This window comes from Oreochromis aureus, linkage group 22, assembly GCF_013358895.1.
Source record: "Oreochromis aureus strain Israel breed Guangdong linkage group 22, ZZ_aureus, whole genome shotgun sequence".
NCBI classification, from domain to species: Eukaryota; Metazoa; Chordata; class Actinopteri; order Cichliformes; family Cichlidae; genus Oreochromis; species Oreochromis aureus.
The window spans coordinates 28,564,827-28,586,709 of NC_052962.1; the positions used below are offsets into that span (position 1 = coordinate 28,564,827).

Consider the following 21,883-nt stretch of genomic DNA (forward strand, 5'->3'; position numbering starts at 1 on the left):
AATTCAGGCTTCTCTGAACAGACAGGCCCCATCATACCTTAAAAACCTCATCAGAGCTTCCAAAGGTAGAATGGGAGGCAGTGGAGTCTCCTCCACTGCCAATGGATTCAGGAGACAGAAACCCTCTCAGCTTTTAGACTTATGATAATCTGAGTGAACTATCCCTAAGTTAGTCAAACCAATTTGTTTACAAGGACACTTAAACACATGAGATGTGGAACAAAGTACTATACAACTAAAATAATAAAATCAACATTTGAAAACATGGAATAAATCATAAAATAAATGGGAAAAAAAACAATTAAACAGTAACAAGAAAAAGCCATTAAAATTGAGTCTGAAAATGGGTTTTCAGATCATTTACAGTAGCCACTCCTACTGCGAGATCTCCTCTGTGTTTTAAACTGAAGCATCTGTTAAGCAGACTTCTAGTGGGAGTAAGTTCAAGTTCAGAGCAGTAAGAAGATGCCAACCTGTGCATTAATTTGAAAGTAAACAATAAAAAGGTGGGCTGCTGCAGATTCAGGCTGCCTCTGTGTAATACCAATGTGCTTGTATGCCAGTACTGCAGGTCTGTAGTTTATGTTTTGTCCTGTTTGTATGTGTTTTTCTCTTCTCTTTCCTCTCACACGCCAAACCGAGCAGCTGCCCCACCCTGAGCCTGATTCTCCTGGAAGTCTCTCTTCATTAGAAAGTCTTCCTTCCCAACATCACCAAGTGTTCGGGTTCTTTCTCTATTATTTTTTGGTCTTCATATCACAATATAACATCCCTTGAGAAATGTGTAGGGCTCTATATGCTCCTTGAGCTAAATTCAGCACTACAGCTAAAATAAATGGTGCAACTTTAAATGTACAAACATTTTTTTTTAAAATTTTATTAAAGCCAGTGCAGATGGGTTAAACCTGCTAAAATGACTTAAGAGCACCACAGTGCCTGCAGAGCAGCTCTACAATGCTACAGAATGGCAATCAAACACTTCTTCTGACTGAGAGAAAGGAACGATCGTGTGTCACTTGTGATGAACTGTTTGCTCTTGTCACACATTTGGTACTGCCCAGCTATGTCCTTTAGGGGGCAGTAAAACTCTTTCCTTTCATTTCTACATATTACTTTTCTCTGTGGCACGAGCTCCTGTGATTTGAATAATGTAATCAAGTGAAGATGTTTAAACAGGAACTGAATACAAAGCAATAATATCTCTCAAATAATCAAGTTAATTTATGTATGAATATATAAAGTAATTTGGAGACAGGAGAGGTTGCTGCAATGATAAGGCAGAGGTTTTTCTTGTGACTGATTAAAGGCTCAAAAATTCTTATTTTAGTATTTATTAATTAGCAGATAAATCATTTTAAATCTATTTTAATATCCTTTCAATGTAGACTTGGCTTCCACTCTAAAGTAAAGACAGTTAACTCTTAATTTAGGAAAAAAGATAAAGAAACTAGTTTACAGTCTTGGAAACTGAGTCACTGACAGCAGGTTAGTTTCTACTAATATCATCCAAAACCAAGAAGGAGAAGGATGAAAAAAAGCTGAGCTAAAGATGACGGGAATCATGGGAGAAAAGGGGGCGTCATCATTATGTAATTCCCACCCGTCCCGGTCCACCTGTTGCTCGGGATGGACGGCTGGCAGCTTCAGGCCTCGAAGCACAATCGTGTGAAAAGTGTGAGTGTTGGCGTGATCGTCACCATTTTCCGCTCAGTTCCTGGAGAATATGCACAGTTGGTGTGGAGGAGAGTTTGCCACCTCCACAGTATTGTGCTGAGAACAGGCAGCCACAGATTGTTGGACAGCATGGCAGTTAATACAGGTCACTGCTGATCTGTCTTTTTGTGCATTTCACATCTTCTTCCAATTTTAATCGTTTTCTATAATGAAATTTACCGCATCAGCATGAAGTGAGCTGATTAAATCTGCAGGGTGGAACGTGGTGCTGATAAATCACTGCACTACATGATACGTTCATTGACCAAAAATATTAGTATTATACTCTTAAACTATGATGTATGGGCTCAGATTTCAGTAGCAGATGTTTAATCCACTGTGGGAATATACAGAAAGAAATATACGAACATTTCCTCTATGAAAACAAATCAAATTTGCCATTTTAGAATAAATAAACGTAGCTTTTGGTATGGTAGCAAAACGTATTTGGACACAAGCTGATTATCCATCTTTATAAGATGGAGTATATATGGATGAACTTCATGCACTGAATATAAATTACCATTAAAAGGCTTCTTCAAAAGCAACTGGAATTATAAAGATAAGTGCAGGAAAGATTGCACTCCTCTTTAATTGGTTTTGTAGTTTAAACATAACAATGACAAAAAATACAAGATTTGTAATTGAGTGCAAGCAGAACCAGAAACACTTGATGCATATTGGACTGTAAAATATGACTAAAATAAAGAAAAACAGACAAGAGTGATTAACTTGAATTGACTCAGAGATCAATGAACGTTTCTATAATACAGCACAGTTCATAAGTCATCTGAAATACAATCAGCTCAAGAGGGAGAGCTATATGGTGGAAAGCATTCATAAGAATAAGACAGCAAGGACTATATCTGTGAAAGAACAAGCGCAGAAGGAGTGAAGCTTCAGAAGATTTTTTTCTGAATAAGAAAATTAAAGGTTTAATTAAACAAATTAAATCTTTGTGAATCTGATAGCAAAAGGTTTGAGCTGCACTGAAGCTCCAATAAGCACAGAGGTAGGAACGGTAAAGTCATGTATTTATGCTGGAATTCATGCAGAAGACACAGAGTAGGATAATCCAAAGCAAAGAGGCTGCCTGTCGAATGAAAATAAAAAGGGGAAAATAAAAGTTGTAGTGTGACCCTCCCAGAGCAAAATCCACTGGAGCCCTGGTGGAGGACCTGAGGAGCACCAGTGTGTGGGGAGGTTAAAAGAAGCATGTCTGCGGAAGGGTACAGAAAAAGCAGGGTGTACTTTAACAGAAGTGTTCATCTCTTAAATCTTTCCATTACAATTCATTCATTGATCCATCCATCTTCAGCTACTTCACTTCAGAGCTCCTCTGGCGCCTATCCAATCTGTGATAGGACGAAAAGCAAGCTACACCCTGAACAGGTCACCAATCTGTTGTAGGGCTGAGAGACAGACAACCATTCACGCCTACAGCCACTTTAGAGTCACCAATTAACCCAGCATGGATGCCTTTGGACTGAGGGAGGAAGAGATCCCTAAGAGAACCCATGATCAAACAGGGAGAATATGCAAACTTCACATGGAGAGGTCGAGGGATTCAATACCAGGACAACTGTGATGACCACTGCACAAACATATGTCCATTATAAACAGACAACAATGGATATAATTTATATATTTTTCTGCTGAGCTGACTTGACATTTATTTTTGAGTAACTGTAAACCTGGTCACACTCATATTTATATACCACAAAAGATTTCACGCACAGAGTTTTCAGGCTGCAGCTGTGATATTGCTGATAAAAACAAGTGGAGTTTTGTTTAAGGATTAAAATTAATTAAAAGAAAATATATATTAAAAAAAAAATAGGGCTGAATAATTTACCACGACCAGAGATTTGGTGTCAAAGCAAAACATTTTTAGATGGAAGTTAAAGGGGCTTTCATGGGGACTCAAACGAAGGACTCATCTTTCAATGACGCCTTCTTTTTGCACATGAATCACGGGAATTGTTTTCTGAATATGTTCGGCCATACTCCAAAACAGCATGCGCTTTTGCTACCTCCGCCTTCAGCTTCACCTGGAAGCGTGTACATGCTGATTAGCGCTATCGTAAAAAAGAGCGCCGTTCCTTAAGTTCAAGTGGCAGGCTGTTGCGCAAGACAGCAAATCAACGAACTGTGACAAATTAGTACATGTTTTATTCATCTTTATGAGCAGCACCACTAACACTGATTCATGCAGTGGTAATAATAAAATATCTGATAAACAGGAAAAACATTTATGTTCTAACACTTTGCCGCTTGGCCAGCTGGTTTTGTTGATGGGGGAGGTCTGGTTTGGAAAATGTAATCATGGGCTAATCCCTCGCATGCGTATGAGAACTCGTGCCAAAAGGAAGGCTCAAAAAGCAAACCTCCATCTGTCCGCCAGGCACAGTTGTTCCGACGAGAATAAGGTAGCGCGTCGCCTTTTACGCACAGCACTGCGGCGGAATTAAAGCAGAGTCCGAGCAGCTCTTTGTCACTTCGTCGTTTTTCAACCTGCACCGCAAGCTTTCGTTTGTCCTTTACTTTTTTGTGTGCGTTTCATATTGACTTTCCAGAGCTGTAAAGTTTTTGGACTTCTAACTTCTATCGCGCGTAAAACCAGGCTGGTGCGCGAGAACACTGCAAAGCCTCTTTTTTAAAAAACAAATTCCTTATTTATTTGAGCCTTTCAAACGAGATGGAAAACTTCACATCAGCTCCATTGGAGAACAATACTTTACCGACATGGGTGGACCACAGCATTCAGTACAAAGTGATAAGCAGTTGTCTGCTCTTCATGATTTGTGCTCTAGGAATTGTTGGCAATGTTATGGTGATCCTGGTGGTGCTCACTACCAAACACATGAGGACTCCCACCAACTGCTACCTGGTGAGTCTGGCTGTGGCTGACCTGATGGTGCTCACAACGGCTGGTTTGCCAGCTATTCCGGAAAGTATCTTTGTATCTTGGGTGTTTGGCCGCTATGGGTGCCTCTGCATCACCTACTTTCAGTACCTCGGGATCAACGCCTCCTCTTGCTCCATAACAGCTTTCACTATCGAGAGATACATCGCCATCTGCCACCCGATTAAAGCCCAGTTTCTGTGCACGCTTTCCAGAGCAAAAAAGATCATTTTGTTCGTCTGGGCTTTCACTTCCATTTACTGCTTGATGTGGTTTTACCTGTCAAACATCCAGGAAACGGTGTACAAAAACATCACTATCGTCACCTGCGCCTACAGAGTTGCCAGGAAGTTTTATTTACCCATTTACTTTTTTGATTTCGGCGTCTTTTTCGTGCTGCCGCTGCTGCTCTCCGCGGTTCTGTACGGCCTCATCGCCAGGATCCTCTTCCTCAACCCGCTGCCCTCCGACCCTAAAGACAAGAAGAAGAACGGACACAACAACCACGCCATCAACAAGAGCACCAGTTGTAAAAACTCTCGACACTCCAGCTCCACCGCGACCTCCCGCAGACAGGTGGGTGGTGTGAGAGCGTGGGGAGGATGAGAGCCAGGATGTTTTTACTCTGCTCATTCAGAGAGAAGTTGCAATTTATTCGCACGGGGTCGTAAAATTATTAAATTATAAATGAATGAATAAACCTAGTCACATTCTACAATCATTTTAATGCCACTTATTAAAAGACAAAGTGAATATTTTAAAGTAATTAGGAGTGGAATTAGTTGTCATTGTCAGTATAAAAAAGCGTTTTTAACATTTCTTCATTAAAAATAACTATAATTATAGCGATTGTTTTGTCAGTTCATTTGATATAAGCTCTACAACATGTCAAAACTGAAGGTTTCTTGGGAGTGCAATCAAAAACCCAAAGATGGACTTCTTATTCTAGGATTGCAAAGAAATAAAATGAAACAACTTAATGTTCTCATGAAAAATAGCAAAAGATAAAAACAATGACCTCATCACAATTACAAATTTTGAATGTTTTCCACACCATAAAGATAGCCCCTCGTGTGTTAGAAGTACCTCTGCAACATCATTTAGTATGCACAGGAAATGAATATGCAAATTGAACCACACCTCCCACCTTAGCCTCTGCTGCTGCAAGCCTCACTCAGAAGTGCTCTGGAGAGAATAGAAAAGCACCGTCCCTCATGGAAGTGTGTGTCAAGTGTGAGAGGAAAACCCAGCCCTTCATTTAAAAATCAGTAGGTTAGGAACACAGAGTGGGTACTCGTTCCACGAGTGACAAGAAAAAAAACAAAAACTGAATAAATAAAATCCATAAAGAATGAAGGAAAGCATTTAAACTGATTAACACTTGCGACAAAGCTTTTATTTCACTTACAGTGACTCACTGAGTTCTCACCAAGTGATGTTACCTTCACTTCACCTGTGTCGTCTCTCGTCTTCTCCCTGTTTGACAGTTTCACTGAGACACACACACACACACACACACAAATTATGAAACAATGGGCAGCAAAACAGCAGTAGAGACTCCCACAGTGAGCTGAAATGAACCAAGTGCACATGCACAACATGAACTTTTGGCTTGTTACATAAATCTTATTCTGTACTGCCAGCTTTCATAAGCCAGCTCCATCCCACAATCTAAAGGGACTGGTTGGTTGTCTGAATCTGTTATTTTGAAGCTGTTATTCATATACTGTAATTCCAATGGGATTTAAAACTTGTTTTATATATTTATTATAATGTGTATATTAAAGAGGTATTGAACGCTGGGGTCAGATTACACAATTTTTGCCTAATTCTGGACAACATGTCTGTAATGGGGTTACCACAAAGGAAGAGATTGGCAATGATTCAACAATCAGAAACCCTGCAAAGTCAATGAAAATCAGCAAATGTATTGACAACAGAGGGAACAACCAATAGCAACAAATACTGGGCATATTGGTCAACTTAAAAGCAAGCGATTGAAGCGACTACCCACTGGACTGAAGGATACTGTTGACTGACATATGGCAGGGTTTACCTGTGCAGCAGGAGCCTAGAATGACTTAGGACAGAGCCAGCTACAAAGTGATGCATTTTAGATCATGTTATATATGAACAGGGTGATTATAGACATTGCACTTATAAAAATGTTATCTTGTATCAGGTGTCATAACGGATGAAAACTGATGCCCCGTCGCATCGCCCTAGCTGAGAAAGGCTAGCTCATTTTTGATGATGGGGCAGGAAAATGAAAAAGCCAGTAATGTATAGTCTGCTTCGGAATTTTGTGTTCATTTTCTTTTCTGGAAATCACTCACTCGGCCCAGAGCGTATTGAAGGGAGCCAATCCACTTCCCACAAATTCCTTTCTACAGAATCTGACTACAGCTCAGCCACAGGTGCAGCAGAGGGCGCTTACTCAATAAACAGGAGTGGAGAGGAGCTGAGATTTAAAAAAAAAGCCTAAATAATATTTTAGTTGTTGCAAAATAAAATAATACAATTACAGTTAACAAGTCAGACTCATAATCATTGTGCTAATGCAGTTCTGGTCCTTGATGATTTAGGAAAGGATACTCTCCCTTGGCTTTGCTCACTTACAAGCATTTCTCAGTACATGTTAGAAATGTAGTTAAACTGTGTGTGTATATGAAGTGTCATGTTGTGGTGGTTGAAGGTTATGTTACCAGGAGGCTGCTGCTAGAAATACTCTACGTCTGCTGCTGGCTTCATGCCTGAAATCAACAAAGCGTAGGCTGAAAGTAGCTCCCAGAGTGTGACAGGCAAAAGGCTCGTGGAAAGGTTTTTAATTAAAATCAAAATGGAGCTACATTTATTATCACAACCTCTTCTATCTCAAGCAGAAGTTCAGAGAGTGGGAGTTCTTGAGTGCTTAGAAGTTTTCTTTCCTTTCACATCATCCTCAACGTTAAAGACAACAAGCACGACGTGTTGGTTACCAATGAGTAGTCCGTCATATCCCTTGGTTGAGGTGACACTGAACATCATAACACACAAGAAATATTGTGTGATCACAAGCCAGCATTAATAAATAAAATCAGGAGCAGTTCTCATATTTCTCCTTCTTCCCCACTGCAGGTGACGAAGATGCTGGCAGTGGTGGTAATCCTCTTCGCCCTGCTCTGGATGCCGTACCGCACTCTGGTGGTGGTCAACTCCTTCCTGGACAAGGCCTACTTGGACACCTGGTTCGTACTTTTCTGCAAAATCTGCATCTACCTCAACAGCGCCATCAACCCAGTCATCTACAATGCCATGTCTCAAAAGTTTCGTGCCGCTTTCCGCAAGATCTGCCGCTGTGGGAGGAAAGGCTTGGATAAACCCGCCACCTACAGCGTGGCCCTCACCTACAGCGCTGTCAAGGATACATCAATGGTGGAAAGCACTGATCACTTCACGACCGAGCTGGAGGAGCTCACTGTCACTGACGAACTGCTGTCTGATCAGAAAATGATGTTTCCAGACCCCTGTGTCTACGGAAAGGTGAACTTCAGTGACAAGTGAGGTTTTCTTTGAGGCCAGAGAGATTTTTTTTGGGGGGGAGAGGGTCAATTGAGAATTAAAGACTTTGAAAATGTTGCTTAATGGAGTCTGTCAAGTGGAAGTATTGTTTTCTGAGTGCTTGCTTACCTTTCAAAGCGAGGCTGCTGAAGCTAGAGATGTAAACACAGATTGCAGCCAGTGATGCGTAACAGCAGGCTTTGGAGCGCAAAGCCAAACATACTCTTCATGAGGCGTGATCCCGGACATTGTAAAGCCACCAACACTGACAGATAAGCACTCTCATCACTCAGCTGTTATCTTATCTTTTCCACATAATATCAGGTATATGAGTCAACAACCCATGAATGCGAACGACAACACTGTTCCCACTTCAAATACACAGTGTTGCATTATAGCTCCGATCAGCACCGACTCAATTCTGATCTTTAAGCCTGAATGACGCAACAAGGCACGTCAAGAGGAAATAAACTGAACTTGAATGCTCAGAGATCCTGTGAAGAGGTGCTGTCAATAAACTGGCCTTGACGCATTTATTTTCACCCACAAAGCCGGCGATCGGTACGTTGTACCGAAGAATACCAAAGGCAGAACAGAATTCTTCGAGCGGAATTTAGTCTTTATCATTTGATTCCCCCCACTGTTTTTTTTTTTTTAACTCATTGTGCTACTGAAAATAAAATTTAGGATGAGTTATTATTATCAGCTTCACTCACACTTTCAGAGTTATTCTGAGAAATAAGGTGAATTATCATACCTGCCCACCCCCCCAAAAAATCTTCACCCTATGCAGCTTTAATAACTGCATGCCTGCCTCCCTGATGTTTTCAAGGCAGGTGGTCCATTAAAGGGTGAGTCACACATGAACCTTCACTGACAAAACAGCCCCTATTTTTGCTGTGAAGGACACGTACAGTGTGCAGCCTCGAGCACAATGTAAAACCAAGACAGATTTGGCTGTGAGTGCTCTGCAGGAAGGGAATTTGCTGGGAGTTTTTTTTTTCTCCAAGGACAAGCATTCACCGACAGACAGGGGCTGCAGAACTATATAAAGCACTTAGTAACTTGAATTCAAAAAGTGCCATAATGCCATTTATGTGTTATCATGTTTCTAAAAAGGCATATATCATAAAGAGTTTATAAGTTCTAACTAAAGACTTTACTTAGAGGCAAGACGTTTTTATACAGCTTTTAATTTTAAGAACTTTTGGGCTACCTTATCTATAGCTCTAAAGTCTTGTTAGTTGTTTTTTTTTAAATTAAACCCCATGTTTGATTCTACTGATGGTCAGCATTTATGTTTGCTTTCTGTTATTATTGTTCTTTGACATATTTTTGCTTTTTGGTGGTAGTCTAGCATCGCTGTGGAAGATTTCACATGGGTGCGGGAAAGAAAGCATTGCAGGTAACTTTACAGTTCGGATTGTAATTACATTATATGGACAAAAGAAATGGGGTACACACCTCTTGATCTTTGAATTCAGGTGTTTTCAGTCTCATTGCCACAAGTGTCGAGATCAAGCACCTAGTCATGTAATGTGCCTTTACAAACACCAGTGAAAGAAGGTTGTTCTACAGCGTGCCACCATTGCAGCATGTCAGTATGTGAAAGAAAGCACAGAAACCTGGCCATGAAGTGTCAGACCAGTTACAGAGCAGGCTTTCTTAGTACCAAGGTTCATAGTTTTTAAATGGGATCATGAGATTGGTTTCCATGGCCTAGCTGTTGGTGGAGGTGTAATGTGTAAGTGGTCCGGTACTTTTGTTCATATAATGTATATCTGCAATCTTAGCCTAAAAAACTAACCAGGCAAAATCAAAGCACTTCTAAGAATGGAAAGTATTTTGATCAGTGAGCCAAGCATACCTGGGACAAAGTTGTGAACCACCGACAGGCTGAATATTTGATATTACAGAAGCCAGCAAACATATAACTGCATAACATTAGTGACAGTTATAATGGTGATAAATATACTGAAAATAAAAGTGGGCCCAGGATACAGCCTTGAGGAACACCACAATTAAAATGTATAAATGTTCATTTTCTATGGCCAAACAGAAGGTTCTGTGGAAGAGAAGGAAACTTCAAAGATGGATTCCCTTAAAATGTAACACACACTTAACATACCCTTTTTATATGCCTTATGGACTTTTCCTAAATGATTACTTTATTTTACTTTTTCCATGCATTAAAAACTGCTTTGAATTTTTCTTTGAGCAGCAGCAGTGGTGGTTCTAAACCTCAGTGTTAGATACTGTATATGTACAGTGCCACAGAGATTTGGTGTAACATATACGATGTGGTGATATAGTTTAGCTGCAGCATGGTGATTTCAGGCTGAGGCAAAGTGAATTCAGTGTTTTGTTCTGTGTTATGTATCCTGTGAACTGTGGATTTAACAAACCGTCGCTTTGCTCATCCCGCTTCTGGTTGTGAGAGCCGTCAGTGAGCCGGTGAACACTGCTGGATGGACGTACTGAATACTGAATACTGAAGATGTGCTGATGTTGTGTGGCATTTTCCGCCAGATCAGTGACTGTTGACTATTTTCAGTCTGAGCACTGTCTGCCACACAGGGAAATATAATTGGGTAGACACAGCAGAGGAAGAGCGGGTTTCATCACTGCTGAATGTGGAAGATAGCAGCTAGTTTTAATATTGCATATGCATCATGTATCAGTGGATTAATGCATTTGTGTGTGTTTATGTCCCACGTGTTTTTAAAGTGCTTGTTATTTAGGGCAACTCGTTTGCATATCTTTATGATACTCTTGCGTTCACTATTGCACATTCAAAGTTTATTAATATTACTTTGTGATGTACTATTTGGAAGCTGCTGCTTTGATCTTGCTTCTAAAATTATTGTGGTCCTGTGAATATGTTTGATGGCTCTCTAGAAATAGTTCATTTGTAATTTTTTTTTCCTTGTGTCAAAATAAAGTTATTTCTGGAAATAAAGTAGTGTATTTTCCATGTGTCAAAGAGGCATTCTAGCTTTAATTTTCCCCAGAGAAATTGTGCAGGTTTCTGAGAAAATCCCAAACAGAAGGTGAACAGAGGACGATTTAATTTTGGGGGGGCGGGGGTCACATAATGGGTTGTATGTTTCTGTGTCATGTATAGCAATATATATATATATATATATATATATATATATATATATATATATATATATATATATATATATATATATATATATAAATACAATATAAATTTAGATAACTCTATAAAAGTAGAACAAAAAAAATCATGATTTCAAATGAAATGATGAGAAATTAATTCAAACATCTCCATTAGTGTAGCTAAAACTGGTTAATTTTAGTTCTCTTTAGCTGATTTAGGCCACTGAGTCAGTTTGTTAGCTTTGTGACTGATCAGCATTTGCACATTTATTTCACAGGCACTGGCCATTGATGACAAAAAAATACATCAGTGTCCAGTGGTTCTGTTTAAAAAAGAAAGAAAGAAGTAAAGTAAATTATTAATAAATATTCCCATGTTACCAGCAAGCTAGTAAATGTCCACTGTGAAAGTAACAGAAAATAATCCCCTTACCTTTTCAGACTATTTTAGCTCCTATTTTTCAGCCCACAATTTTACTATTTTGGTCTCTAATATCATCAGCCTCATTTCTAGCTAATGAACATAGTGGTTTGTGTAGCAGCTAATGATCCGAAATTAGGGTCAATATTGAGCTTACATTTAGAAAGTGCCCCAAAAAAACAACTTCTAATGAGTGCTATTATCTGCTAGATGTGTACCCGTGATACCGTGACCCATGAATACATTAAGAAAAAAATGATACCAAAAATCACAGTCATTTCATTCAAAGCTGCTAAGCTGCACATACACTGCTTACAAAAGGTACACAGATGTTCCACATGCTTCCCAGTTTTGGGCCCATTCAGCATGCTTGTATTTTTCCAAGTCAAACCTATAGAAAGCAAGCAAAAGATCCCTACCTGACAACATCCTTTTGGCTCCCTGCACACATGAATTAACTTCAATAAAGCAACAGTGCAACCTTAGACTACTTACAAAAGTAGCCATAGTCACATCATTAGTTTCTTTCCACTTTAAAGCTTTAAACGCAACATTTTAATCACCTCTATGTTGGTTTTTTGGAGCCAAAAGTTACCATATTTGGATAAGAAGCTGGAGTGCTATGTTAACAGCTAAAGCTAGCATTTTTTGTTAGCAAGATGAATTCATTCATTGTGTGGCTGCAGCACAAAGACACAACTGTAACAGTCACAATGGTGTGGTGTCTCTTTAAGACAATGTAAGGTAAGGGTTAGTGATGTCAGTATGCACCACTGCCCTCTTTGGAGTAAGAGAGCAACGAGCTTGCACATGAGTGTATAGACAGAGACGGACCTTATATCTTTCACGTCTCTAACAATTTGCAACGTTATGGGTTGTAGGAACACTGTACTTCATGTATGATAAGCAGCAGCCGTTCAACCGGGCCTTGTAAGGTTGATGAAGAGAGTGTGCATTAAAGGACAAGCACTGTGGGATTCCCAGTACCAGTGTAGTCATGAGTTTTTCTGACTGTCCTCCTAAGTGTTTCTACCGCCACAACCCACATTACAACCTGCTAACCAGTGACAAGTTCAAGCTCAAGTTTTACTCACCAAAATGAAGCAAATAGTTCCTGGACTGTCCGTATGGTACACTACTCCACATTATTATTTTTCAAACTACAGACATCACAAACACAGTCAAGAAATCTCAGTCAGCAACTCAAATTACTGGTTGTGAAAGGTTGTCAAACTCAATATTGAAATTGCCGATATTACTCTAGTCTAATATTTTTTTTCCTGGCTTCTGTCAACCAATCAGTTTTCATCACTGACCTTTTTTTTCTGATGAAAACAAGACAATAGCTAAATAAAAACTAAAAAACATTAATGTACAAAGACAAAAACTATGATGAAAGTATGATGACATGTACTGATACTTTCATCAACACATACAAATCAGATAAAATATTCTTGATAGATGAGATCCAATCAGAACTAATTAGGCTGTGCAAAAAGGCGGAACAAGTTTAGAGGTGGTCAGTACAGAAGTAAACTCTGCAGTGAGGTTTTGTTTTGTTTTTTCTCAAAAATGCTATAACTTGCTCCCATGCTCCCTGTTTCCCATGAAAACATGACAAAATATCAGCACCCTGGGAGAGAAGAGTAGATATGGGCACATTTCTCATTTTATGTCAAGGAAAACAAGATGCTATGTAAACTCTCATCGGTAAAACACTTTATATTTCAGAAAAATTTGATACCTAAATTGTGGCTAAAACTAAGTGATGTTTTAGTCAAAAGACTATGACTGCAGCCTATCAGCCTCTCTTCTGTGTGCTTTAAATCTCAGGGCTCTTCTGTCATTATGAAGTCATCAGTCATCTGTCCGCTTTCCTCAGTGTTAGTCTGCTTTTCTGTTCTCTACATCACTACCGCTTTTCCACGCTGTCAGTCTCAATACTGTCATCATTATTGTAGTCCAATCATTTTCTTGCCCGCCTTCTTAGGGCCAATCAGCTTGCTCTTTGTGTATTTTAAATACGTGGTCCCCATCATTTTGCCTTACAGACTCTCATTCATGCAACCCACCTCCTCCCCATCTTCACCTCTCAGCCACCTCGGTTAGAGCTCCATCCAAGCATCAGTTTTTATCTTCACCACCAGCATCTAGACTCCCGAGGGTCCTGTCCTAAACCCTATCCCAACTGGGATTCCACTCTGCCATGATGGGTCATCGGAGCCTAATCGCCAAATACATTAATTTCTCTATCTTAATAAATCATGTTAAATTGTTCCAAGTGATCTCTCCTTATTGAACTACCTTTCAGACTTTCAATCCTCCATCGTGCTTCACTCTATTCATTCAGAGCTCCACCACTAACATCTTGACTCAGACGCTCATGCTCTAATTCCAGTCGTTGCTTTGACTCTGTTCTGCTGTGATATTTTATTGGAGTCTAATTGCCAAATAGCATCAATCAAATTCTGTATCTGAATAAATCACATTCATTTCTTCTAAATGGTCTCTCCTTATTTAAAAATAGAGCAGACTGTACATTTTTTATTTCTACTGTAAGTTCATTTAACATGTTAGTGTATGGGCACTGACTGCAGTTTTCAGCACTTTGCATTTGCATCATTTTTCAGGCTCTACAGTATAAATTGTCAAGGCTTTCCAGAAGTTATTGGACTAGATGAATCAAGTTCTGATCAATCCATCTCATTTGCTGAGTTTTAATGCACAGAAAAAAATGTACAGACAGTCATTTTCCAGTGATTGCATATGTAGAATAAATAGTTTTTGGCCAGTGGGCTGTAATAACACCGTTTCGTAAATACACTGATACATATGCTGTTCCTGGATGCTGGTTTCTTCCAGGTTATCTACAACAACTTCTGAAAGTCAGTGTTGAGATTACAGCTTTTTGTGACGTGCCCAAGTGTATACATAAAAAGGCGCTACATATATTCCTGCTGTATTAATGGTGCTTGTGAATAGTGCACATGATTTATTTCACATAGTGTTTTGACTTTCACACACAGCTCAATCAATAGTAGAAATAAATGAGCTGCTCAGTATGTTAATGTGTCAAATCACAGCTCTTACCCAACTCATCATACAACAGACATCATAACGACACTAATTTACATTCTCTTTGGCAGCATTTGGACATGAGATATACCTCGAGAGCATACATGAGAAGATAAACACAGCACTTCTCTCCAGTAAATTTAGGGTCTGTCATCATGTCAAGCATCTCCGCAGTCTGGGAGACATTTCACGTACGCGCTAATTTAACGCCATTGCCAGGAATAAACTGCATGAGGTGAATTTCAAAAAGGCTCCATACAGTTTCTCTGGAGTGTAAATAATGTTTTGATGTGAGCCTAGCCTCCTGTGATCAGATGATCCAGATCTGCCATCAGCTCCAGACTCGGAGGTGAGAATGGCTATAAAACACCTCAGAAAGAAGACATTAACCTTTGGCCAGTTCCCTGATGAAGCCCTGTCTACAACCACGAAGGTACAATGGCTGTTTCTGTTAGCTGGCTTCTGTTCACTTAGTGTCCTTTAAGTGGGTTACATCAAAGAAATACTGTGCTTTTTCCCAGGATGACTCATTTTAAGGATTAGTTCACCAAACTCACAAAAAAAATGAACCTCAGTATTTACCACTAATAGATCTATGTACTTGTATACTTTAGACAGCCTTAGCTCTCACGTGTTTTACTAGATATAGAATAGAAACTGTCATCACCACATCACAATGGAGGTACACCAATCAGCTCCTGTGGCCCCTTTATTGAGCTCTGGGGAGTTTGGATGACAGGTCGACACCTTTGGCTTTTTCTCATATTTCTTGAGATGTTGCTGAGCAGTTATTGAGGTGTGACAGGGCCAACTGTCCAACTGCCATGGAGACTGTTATCTTAGGTGGGTGCTACGTGTCAAAGAAACAGCAGAAAACTTCCCTGCAAGAAGGTGATCATTTCATTTCACCTGTCAGTCAACCAAATTTGTGTGTCGTGCTTAAACCATTGCAGGTTGATTTTAATAAGTCCTGCTAACTTCAAAGCAAACATTAGCAGTGCTAAATGTGGCATTTCTGTTGAGAGGCTGGTTTAGCTTTCAGTCACACAGACCTAGTGATCAGTTGGTGATCCCCGCCCCCAAGGCTTGGCCGGTGGCTGCTGCAGGTTTGTGGCTGTTTCCAAGTGACAACGCTCACAAAAACATCCAACTTTTAAAATTTGAATCAAACTGCTGCAACCAATATGTTCCCAAAACGTACGACTGGAATTTTAAAAGAAAATCGTCTCTGTTTACTGGTTTTTGGCTTTGCACTTTTAACAGTTTCACTACCACTCCACAGGAAATTAGCAAGTGCTCGCAGACAAACTGGCATCTTGGGTAACCATGAAAATCACGCTAGAGGAAAGGACAAAGGATTAACCATTAAGTCTCATTATCCCACTATCTCATACTTTAAAAAAAAATTCATGGAGGAAACATTGAACATTACTGGTTCCCAAAAGAAATGTTGTTAGAAGCAAGACTGCAGGGTAGATACTGACAGCAGTGGATGAAAAATATCCTAGAATTTGGATTTTCTGACCTTCTAAGGAACCAGACCAGCACATAAATAAGTTCTTGTGTACATACATCCACTGGATTCAGAAATCTGAGACACGGTAAGCCGAGTGTAAGGACTGACCTGCACGAAACAGGTTTTCTGTTTTTTCCTGTAACCTGGCTCAAAGTAAAAGCCCCCATCTGTGCATCTGCAATCAATATCAGTGTGTTTACCAAGTAGCTTTTACATCACCTGTAATGATCTGACATGTTTTGTGCGACTGTGGAATTGATCGGTATGCTGCGTAGGGTTAGAAGGAAAGCCATACTGCAATTTACTTGAAGTAGAAAAGAAAAAACGAGCAGTCTTTACCCTCTACATTTAAACAAAAGTGACAGAAGCCAATGTTTCCTCCAGTGTGAGCATTCTTACAGTAAACGTTTTTCACGTCACTATCATCCTGTGCTTTCAGCCACTAACTGTGTGCAGCCATTTTTGAGATGTAAACTTTACCTCAAGAAGTGGGAGTAAATTTTTTTGAAACTTCATCCTGTAATCAGTCAAAAAGACATTACTTTGCCACCAACTGACAGGTGATTTCTGAGAACCGCAGAGGCAAATCTCCACAGCAATTACCCATTAGCAACAAGGACACAATCAAAAACTGTAGATTACCACTTAAATCACGCTCCTTGTGTGACAGGATATAATTATCAGGCAGCCAGCGGGATGCAGGCCGGGAATTAGATGAATCACATTAGTGTCCCTCTGGAAGCTACATAGCAGCGTATAGGCTGGATTTAGCTTAATCAAGAGTCAAAACAGACAAGGTGCTGGGAGAGTAAAGTTATTAGACAGAATGATACAAAAAAAATGCACTGAAATACATGATACAGTTAGAGAAAATGATTTAAGAAAAAACAGGCAGTGAAGGGAACATATGCAGGTAAATGCAGTGATAAGAAACTTTATGGCTCATTAACTCTGAAATGAATGTGTTTATGCACAATAAAACGAGGTTGTTCTGTGATAATGGGACTGTAAGGTACATTATAACACCCCGGACTGAGACAGCAACAAAGACAAGGGGTGGTGTAATTGCAGCTCTCTTGCTGCAAGCGTGCAGCCTTCAGCTTTTATGAATAATTACATGTAGAAGAAAACGAACTTCACAGAACGCCTGTTCAAAGAGAAATCGCTTATTTTCTGAAAAGACTGAAAAGACAAAAATATTTTGTGTTAAACAGCTTCGGTGTTGAAACCATGTGTTGTAAAAACTGGACAGTGAAAGGACCGAAACCTTTAATGAATTTGCCACCAAGTATTGCTTACTGGTCAACCATCCAAAGCAACAGACAGTAAATAAGGGAGGTGAGGAAGAGAGTGTGGGCAGGGTGGAGACAGGTAACGAGGGTGATTTGTGACAGAAGTGAAGGTGAAGGTTTAAAATATTGCAGTGAGACCTTCAGTGGGATTGACCGAGATGGACAAGATTAGAAATGAGTACATCAGAGGTACAGCTCAGGCTGAGCAGTTTGGAGACGAAGGTAGAGAAGCATGGCTGAGGTGGTTTGGACATGTGCAGAGGAGGGAAAGACTGGATATACTGGAGAGATGATGTTGAATATGAAGCTGCAAGGCAGGAGGAAAAGAGGAAAATCACAGAGGAGCTTCATGGATTTTTATTCAGTAATGTGAAATAAGACCTGCAGAGGGTTGGTGTGAAGCACATGATAGCAACAGTGTGAGATGGAGGCAGATGATCCAATGTAAAAATCCCTAAAGGGAGCAACTACAAGAAGAAGAATACTAATATACTGTGTACACATCAGTGAGTCACAAAAAAGACATATTTCTTTATTACAATAAGTGTGAGCTCCCAGTCATGGAAACAAACACCATCTGGAAGCCTGAAAAAACATAAAGAGATGTATTTAAATGATGGATGTAGCCATCACAACATCACCCAGTGGTTTCGGGAATCTGCATTTTGATGCCTCGGTGTCAGTTTTTTGGCTGCCACCATGTTGTTATTGTTTTATTGTTTTGATTATTTTTTTGATTCTTGCTTTTTTTTGTTTCGTTTGAACTAGAAGTTACTACATTTGAACACGAATGTTATGCAGGCTCAGAAATACACATACCTGCTAATTAGTAACAGATTAATAAAATACCATAATTCCACTCACAAAAACTGAAGCACAAACCTCATGCATGATCTATATGCACACGGCAAGCCATAGTATATGTCTGACAATTACACTAAAACAGCACAAACACAGTTCAGTGACTTAAATTAGTGCAGATGCGGACTTGCAGACAGCAATCAGCTACACGTCCTTTTTTAGCACACTTGCTATGTCTAAGGATTTTGGGACTGAAGAGTAAAGAAGACATAAAGCTGTCCTTGCATCTTTTTTTCTGTTCTTTTTTGATATGTTGTCTTTAAAGTTGCTTTAGTCAGCACTGTGGAACAATCAAATTACTATGCAACCCCTTTAAACATACGTCTGCATATGAGTATGCAACTCTGCAAGCAAGATCTTAGCTACCAGAAGCTTTCCCTTTTCTGTTTGTAGTCTGTGTTATATTGCTCAATCGGATTTGAGCAGGCTTTATATTGTAGATTAAAAAAATTCCCTTGAAAAGCAAAAGGATGAGAGTATTTGAAGAAATTCAATCTCAAAGCCTTCAGTTCTCATCCGAAGACAATTTCCCTTTTTATTTCCTGTTTGTAAATTTATCTACATTCACAAACACTGATGGGAACAGAAAACAGGAAGTCTTAGCCTGGATATCTACCGGCTTCACTGACAGATTATCAAGATGGTAGTTGGAGAATTTCCAGATTGATTATTTTGTGCAGTGTCAACGAGGCAGAAAATCATCACTTTACTGTGCAGCTCTCTTAACCTCCTAAGACCCTTTATCCCCATATAGGTTTTTCTCCATCTTATATTTCTACTTTGTTGAGCAGCGCTGGCTTTATTGTGTTATTCTGTAAAACAAACCCATTGTCTCCATATGCAAACACACTGTTAAAAAAAGAAGTGCGTAACAACATAATGAAGTAAAACCTTCCTGTTCAAAGATGAAGCAGAGGTTTTCATGTAGCAGGTCCAGCTAATCTCACACAGCTTGGAGAGATTGAAACTGCGCCCCAAACATGAGGTCAGGTCACAGGAGGGTCAAGCTTTACAGAGCTCCAAACAATCAGTCAGCTGTCATTCATTTACAGCTAGCTCATAAACACATCAATTGCTGGTGGAGAATGAATACTGAAATGTCCTTAGATGGCCAGAGAGATAGATAGAAATGACTGTTAATGCTGCTCTGTAAATACTGGACCTGTAAATAAGTAACATTTGATCCTGATAAGTTGGTATGTTATTGCTGTCTTTACAGTCTATTCCAACCAGCAGTGGAAATAGCTCCAGGTACAAAAACCTACTGTGAACATGCATTTCAACTCAAAATGCACTCAGAAATGATTTGCAATGACAAACTAACAATACTCAGTTTTTCCTGTCCATCCCAGTCTATGTGTGAGAAACTGGCTAAAGGTATAAAATACAGCCTTTTTTTCTCAACACAAAACATAAGTTCATTCAGCGTACATGATTATTACATTTCTATCCAGGATCCTCTAAAACTCTGACTGTTGACCACAGAGGCTATGCCATTACAAGAAGAAGCCTTGTGGCTCCCTCAGTATATTTGTAAAATATAAAATACTAAAAACAGAGAGCTAACGGGGTTAGCTTGCCTTAAAAAACAAAAACGTTTTAAGGCGTTGCTTCCAGTTGTTATGCTAAATTAAGCTTGCTGATCTCTGCATTTCAGTGCTATTGACTTCTTATTCCCTTTTTTTTAGACTGCATTGTTGTATGTAATGAGCATCCATGCTCTCCTGGTCATCGGGGCAGAAGTCCAAGTAGAGATGCCCAGACTGTCGTCTCCTTGGCCGCTTCCTGCAGCTTTTCTCTGGGGACAGCAAGATGTTCACAAGCCAACCCAAGACACTGAACAAACCACTGAACTACTTCTTAAATGTTAGTCTGCAAAATGATTACAATGAAACTGATTGGGTCTTTGACAGAGTCTACAGGCTATAATTTTCTGTGATTAAATCAATAATTTCACTTAGAAAAACTGGTTTGTAAAAACTCTTTCAATGAAATTTGAGATCCATTAATTAAAAACCGAGTAATCTGCCTCATTTCAAGTTGATGGCACTTTCTGTGGTGATGTAGCATTCACCGTCCGTAGACAGACGATCATGCAGGTATGACATCAGCGACTCCCTAATTATTTTCATCCATGGATTGATGCCATCCGGGTGGAGCTCCATTCATTACCAAAGAATGTGCAATCAACTCAGGACTAATTTACCTACACAAATCTCCTGCCGGGGAAGTATGTGGGTTTGTTTGTTTTAATTGTTTAATCATTTAAAAAGGTGCCAATTACACCTGCAGAGAAGTGCGTTTCCATCACGAGGAGCTGAGCTTTAATCACAACCCAATTGTTTTTGTTTTTTCAAAACCTCTCAGATCTAAAACTGACTGCGTACATAAGATTTTCTGGAGGAGGACAGACATTTGTTTAGAACTCTTAAAGATGTCAAAGAAGCAAGCTCCTTTAAGCAATTACTTTGGTGTTCCTCCACCTCCAAAGAAATGTCAGGAGTCCGAACTGCAAAAGAAGCGCGTACTCTCGGAAAAGTGGTTGCAGGAGGTAAGCTGGCTTCAAACAAATGATGAACGCACAGAGATGTGGTGCAGAATATGCCGTGAAAATCCCACTCTAGCGGACAAAAACAGTGCCTTTATATGTATGTAAACGCGCGTTGCAACTTCTTATCTGGTGCGCGTCTTTTATTTTGACAGCGAATGCGCACCTGCGGACCACTTATGTGGACCCCTGCTCATAGGGGTCTTCTGAATCACTCTTTGTCTGGTCCCTCCCCCAGGACCAGTTTGCCATGGGAGTCCCTACTGGGGGGCAAAAGCCCCCAGAGAACATAGCCCCTGGGATCCCAGGGATACACAAATTTTGACAGCGCATGCGCACCTGCGGACCACTTAATGTGCACCCCTGGCTATGATTATAAAAACAAGGGAACAGTTCAGCCTGCCCGGGAAATGTTTTGCCTTTGTTCTGCAAGAAGCTGATCGTTATACAAGGGCACAAAACCCTAAAAAGGATAAGGGGCTAAGCTGCTGGGTGATTACCTGTCTGTACAATTAAGATGGATGTAGCTTCTTGGAATGGAAAGTATAAAACATGGACGTGACCACCATTTTCATTTCTTGGAGCCAGAACATACCTTATATGGGTGAAGAGCTGGTACATCAAATTGCCAGCTAAAGCTAGCAGGCTTGGTTTGCAAGAAACATTCATAAACTGTACTGTTACACATGTTGGTCAACTAGTACTAAGTAACATATGCTCTAAAAGCCATCAAAAGGAAGAACACATCAAAGTCCCTGATTTTGACATGGGAGTCCCAGTTTGAGGCGTCATGACCAGTGGGTTATGTCACACTGGCTATGTCCATGTTTTATATACAGTTCGTGACGATAGACCATAACGCATAGACACAGCCACTGTGACGCCATTG

At 39.9% G+C, this 21,883-nt stretch overlaps 1 protein-coding gene across 1 annotated transcript; it reads left to right on the plus strand.

The window, feature by feature from the left end:
* Positions 1-4,411: 4,411 nt before the first annotated feature.
* On the plus strand, positions 4,412-8,495 carry trhrb (thyrotropin-releasing hormone receptor b). Its single transcript, XM_031733836.2, has 2 exons — positions 4,412-5,194; positions 7,736-8,495. Exons 1-2 carry the CDS (start codon positions 4,412-4,414, stop codon positions 8,159-8,161), a joined length of 1,209 nt encoding a protein of 402 aa, XP_031589696.1. The 3' UTR covers positions 8,162-8,495.
* Positions 8,496-21,883: the final 13,388 nt, after the last annotated feature.